At 35.4% G+C, this 5,643-nt stretch overlaps 1 protein-coding gene across 1 annotated transcript; it reads right to left on the minus strand.

Annotated features, from left to right (window-relative positions):
• Nucleotides 1-426: 426 nt before the first annotated feature.
• LOC122658072 (probable BOI-related E3 ubiquitin-protein ligase 3) lies at nucleotides 427-2,748 on the minus strand. Its single transcript, XM_043852954.1, has 3 exons — nucleotides 2,738-2,748; nucleotides 1,316-1,701; nucleotides 427-1,208 (listed from the first exon to the last, which is right to left on the minus strand). The coding sequence occupies exons 2-3, from the start codon at nucleotides 1,628-1,630 to the stop codon at nucleotides 669-671; spliced, it is 855 nt and encodes a 284-aa protein (XP_043708889.1). The 5' UTR covers nucleotides 1,631-1,701; nucleotides 2,738-2,748; the 3' UTR covers nucleotides 427-668.
• Between the last annotated feature and the right edge of the window lie 2,895 nt (nucleotides 2,749-5,643).

A 5,643-nucleotide genomic window follows, 5' to 3' on the forward strand; every position in this document is an offset into this window, starting at 1 on the left:
ACGATTCCAAATCTCATCCTCAGCTTTAATAATTATGTCAGAATCCTTAATCACAGCCGTCCATTACGGTAATCCTGTACCTGGCGGGAACCGGTGGGAAAATAAGAATCAATCTCCCGTCAAAACCCCCAAAATATAAGAAAAAAAATTATCGATTCGCTTTTATAGCGAGAAAACCTCTCTTCCTTCTTACAGATTTCCATCGTTTCAACTAATCAAATATCTTTCTTGGTATTTCCCCTTTAAAAATTCTGAACTGGAAAATCTCAATCCCCTCCTTATTCCTTCCTTTCTCCTTCAGATTTAATTTTGTTTTTACTGCAAATCTTTTCAGTCTGTGTAACAGTAGTACGAACGAACAATCGTATCTCAGACATTAAAAACAATTTTATGTGAAAAAAAATGGCAAAATCAAATCAGTCAAAAGAGAAAATAACCAAACAATTGAATTGAATAGTCCAACCTAAAAGAAGCAAAAATAACTACACCCGAAATGATTCTCTCTCTCTCTCTGTGCTCTGCAATTCTGTTCAAAGTTAATGGATGATGTTGTCGTTCATTTCTTGTTAAAGTAAAAGAAAAGAAAAAGATGAACTCATTTCCCCAAGTAAAGGACGAGTTGAGAAGAAAGAAAGAAAGGAAAAGATTTGAATGACCTTTTTTGTTTCCTATAACAAGAAGACCTCCATGCTTGCATTTTTTAAAGAATTGCAGACAGGGCAAGAATCGAGGAAGGCTTCGCAAGACTTGCACGAACACAGATGCCTACAAGGGAGGAAAAGGACGCACGACCTTCGAGAATTGCAGACCTTACAAGCCATCTTTCTCATTGGTTCCTGTTCTTCATTGTATCTGGCTTCTTCTCTTCCTTTCTCTTCCCTGTTATGCTCCGGAGAGACATCGCAACATGACTCTGCGTCCTCTGCTCCGGCAGAAGGAAAGCAGCAGGCGTTCTCTTTCACCTGTTCCAGTGTGTTATTCAGAGCCACCACCATGGCCTCGTTCTCTTTAGCGACTTTCTGCCAAGCTTGGTTCTCCATTTCTATCCTTCTCAAGCATTCTTCCAGCTCCATTGTTCTTTTGGCCGCTCTTGCAATGTCTTCATCCTTCCGTCTCAGTAAGCTCAACGCCTTTGATTCCATCTTCTTTAGAAGGATCGCCATTTGTTGCTTCCTTTGCTCATGTAAAGCTGATCTGAGTCTCTCATTCTGTGTTTTTTCCCACCAAATAAACAGAACAGAAACATCAAAATAAGATACTAAATCAATCATATACAGAACAATCAATAAAAATAATAGATGCAGTTCCTCTTTACCTGTAATAGAATAAAACGATCAATCTCCAATGCTTGCTTATCAATCTGAGCAGCTAAAGACTCGGAGAAAGCCATTGAAACAAGAGTACCATTGGAAGAAGAAGAAACCACCGGACTATTTTCGAAACCCAAGTTGTGATTTCTCTGGATATTGAGATTCTGTAACTGCTGCATCTGTTCTTGCTGTTGAGGATTGAAAAATAAATCATTAAACCCAACACCACCACCACCACCACAGGAATCCATCCATTCCTGCAATCCGAACAAAGGAAAACCCAGATTCTCCGGATACTGCTGCGCTTGAACAGCCATCATGAGAACAAAATTAGAACTGAATCACCAAAACTCACTCTCTTTTCTTCCTTTCGCTCCAGGGAAAAAAGAAACTCAAAGAGGTGGTTAGGACTAGTTAGGGGTACTGGGTACAAGGGGATATCAGTTGTTGTTGTTGTTGTTGTTGTTGTTGTTGTAGTAGTAGTGCAGTTGGATGGATCAGAAGACACGCGTGATTTCCATATCTCCAACCAAAATTTTCTTTTTTTCCCCTCTTTTTCCTTGTGGTTGTTCGCTTTCGTTCTGGTTTTGATTTGTGTGAAGAAACCGAAAAAAACCCAAGAGGGAAAGAAAGGTGGTGGGATCCCTTTTATAAGTAACCTCCTTAGTCCCTACTTCGTCGCTGTTTTTTTTCTGATTTGATAATCGATGATACGTAGCAGTAGAATCCAAATTCCAAACTCCTTTATAAGAAAATACAAAAAAAAAATCTCATAAGAAAAAATAATTATTAAAGAAAGGGTCCGGTATGGCTTAGGATTCTCTCACTTTCTCGGTGAAGCATTGAAATAGGAGTGAGTAATGGTGGGATTGAGCGGTGGGGGCCAAAGCAACAACGACTGCAACTTACACATGCAGATTTTGTGACAAAACTATCGGTCAGAGATATAAAAGGCGCTGTCCAGATAGAGAGAGAAAGAGAGAGAAAATTGAATTTTAATTAGTAGTGTTGGGGTGTGAAAGGGTCAGATGTGTCAGTTTGGTCATTGGAAATAGCTGAAGAATAGGATTTCTATTTTCCTTTTTTAATGTGTTTTGTTTTTTTCTCTTTCTTTATTCGATTCTTTTCCCACTTTTATAGATGAGCATTTAAAAACAAAATCACCGGAAACAATAACGGTACGGACGTTACAGTAAAATGAATATTGAACAAGCATCTTTTTACGTGCCCCGCTCCCTCAGGAAAAAGGCAAGCATCTTTTATTTATTTATTTATTTATTTTATTTTGATTAAAAAAAAAAAAGTATCTTTTAGACGGCAGAGTTTATGCAATTTGTTGTTTACTTTAGCATAGCCCTATGATGTCAAAAAACTGAACTGGTCAAACCAGTTCGATTCAACCCGATTGACCCAAAGCCAAACTGAACCAGGATCTTATAAATTTGCAATTTAAAGTCTCACATTCAATTAAAACACAAACTCACACATCAGTTAAAGAAGTAGTTACAAATATAAATCTTCATAATATTTTTAGAAATAACATGTACCACTAGTTATTAACTCACTTACCTTAGAAAATGAAGGGTGAGGAGATTTTACATCCATTCGAAAACACACCAATAGTCTACACACTAAAAGAACTCTCACTTTCTATCCATCCTCACTTAACCAAGCCAAAGTCAAATCATAAGCAACAAACGCGGGTTTAACGGTTCAGGCTACCCATCATCATCAAAATGCCTGAAGTAGGGGCATCAAAATCCTAATCATCAGATGCAAAATATCAAAATTAACCAACCAAACTTTGTATCAATTAGGTATCGAGTTTAAAACTAAACATACCGATCATAGTTTAGAATAATTTTGGTTTAAGTAGAAGTGAGTTTATTCAATAATGTTTGCTAAGCTATGAAAGGGTGTTTGGGGCCTTTCAATCCACCCAAAGTTTTTAAAATATTTTTATGAAAGTATTTAAATAAAAGTTTGTCTACAAAAATCCAAGTTTTCTAGATTTTTTTCGATTCATACTAATTATTAGTTTTGTAAAACAAGATAAAGATATTTATTGACATATCTTGTTGTCTTGTGATTTTAGTAAACATTTGTGGGTAGCAGGTCCATTGGAATTTCACACGGAGTATCTATGCAATTCTTTCTTATTACGACTGTTCTATGACTCTATGAATTTTTTAACTTTTGATAGAAAATGAGTTGGTTTATCCTATGTGTTCATTTGGTATACTAGATAATTTTCAAAATCATAAGCCAAATCCAAGATCTACACTTCAACTGATTTTTTATTATATTTCTAATTCTAATATCTATCCTTGCCCCTTGCTCCGTAACCTTCGGATCATATCCTTTTCTAATGATGGCTTGATGTATTCTGATTCTATATTTACAGTTGAGCTTTATCATGATATATGACTTGTGATTCAAGGTTGGGATTTGTTCTTCCGCTTTAACTCTCATTAGTTGTAGCTTTTTGAAAATATAGATTTGTAGAGAGCGCACATGATGTGGAAGGCTGAGCCATCTTACAAGGATTATCAGAAACACAAACAAAAGGGTGCACCGAGATAGATGTTTAGACTGATTGTTCAAATGCACCGAGGATGGTTGGTCACGGGAACTTTTTGTTATTTTAGCTAATAGTATTAATAGTGCTAAACTCTTTTAGAAATGTTCTTATTGGGAAGGTTGAGATGGATTTTATGTATATACCTCATGGTTTAGCTGGATTAATTAGGAGAGGATATATGAAGTGTACTGTGAATGATGTATATTACTTTTTACATACAAACAACAATGGAAAGAAATCTTAGAATCTTAGATAGCGGCATAGGTGATCCACCCTGATTTTGATTTAATTACTATGATAAACTATAGGAGATATATGATTATAATATTTTTTTACTAAAGATCAGCAAATATGTATTAAAAATTGAGGATAAAATACAAGAAAGAATTACAGAAGAGATAACGAAAACAGCTATTGCAGCATGAGGCTCAACCAGCTAAAAAGAAACAGAAATGTTATCGAAGATTAATCAAAACGAAAGTATAAGGTACCCAAGACTTCCTATGTAATTGAATGAAAAATGAAGGTAGGCGTTCCATTCCAAATCTCTGAAGTTTTGTGCATGCTGCCCTACTTGCAAGCACATTATCTTCTCTATAACAATGAATGATGCGTCACTGAATGGTGGTTAGGTGTTTTTGAGCCGCCCACCACAAATGGAGAAAATCCCAAGGGATATTTACAAGGGAAAAGGTTGGCTGCATCCTACATGACTTGCTAGCTTATTCACTAAAAGACAAAAAAATCAAGTCACGTGGCATCTTAATTGACACTCTAATGGGGTCCATTATTTGGCCGCTCCACTTTTTCTCATGTGATTTCATTTCATCATCACTTTTACCATGAGGTGGTACGGTAATTTATGTACACTGTTTTTTGTCAAAATTTACCATGAGGGGATGGTACGGTAATTTTATTCCCAATGTGTATGAACTATAAACAATGGAAGAAAATTTATTTTCATCGAACCAAGTAACGTATAATTGGTAATTCACGGGTGTAGGTTGTACCTAGACATATGAGGTGAAATTGATGCTTTATTTCTATTATTTAGGGGGTGGGTCAATCATTTCACCCATCCCCAATGTATCCAACGCAAAGATATTATGCCATGGAGAGATTGATTTTCTTGAGGTAGCTCTCTTTCCCATTAGAATAGATTTCATAGCATGGTATTTATATCTGTGTGGAAGTTCATTCATATTTGATACCCACGTATGTTCCATCATTTCCATTTGCTATCAAAATTTTAGTTTAATTCAAATCTTATATATGTCGAAGGTTTTGTGTATAATTGTACATAAAACATGAGATCAAGACCATAGGGGTTGAAATGACCAACAACCCCCTTATTTGATGAATGGTTGGTTTCCCATATTTGACAATGCATGAACCTCTTATCCTTTTATATATCAAGATATAAGTTTTTTTTTTTTTTCGGTAAATATCAAGATATAAGTCAATATCAACTAAAACGTCAAGATATTAATAATATAAGTTGGACATTGAACATACTTAGAAGGAATAATTCAATACAAATAAATTTATGATAGGGTCAGACCATCAAATTAGACACATGGTCATTCCAAAGTGAACCCTAGTTATCCACATGGCTGTCATGTTGATGCAAGTAAGACAGTGTGACCCAATTAATTCTACCCCTTGACTCTTGATCTTTGTAATTAAGATACTTCGTGTTCTTCTTGCTCCATTTGTGAATAAGATTTTTCTTTACCAAAAAAAAATAAAAAA

This window comes from Telopea speciosissima, chromosome 4, assembly GCF_018873765.1.
Source record: "Telopea speciosissima isolate NSW1024214 ecotype Mountain lineage chromosome 4, Tspe_v1, whole genome shotgun sequence".
NCBI lineage: Eukaryota > Viridiplantae > Streptophyta > Magnoliopsida > Proteales > Proteaceae > Telopea > Telopea speciosissima.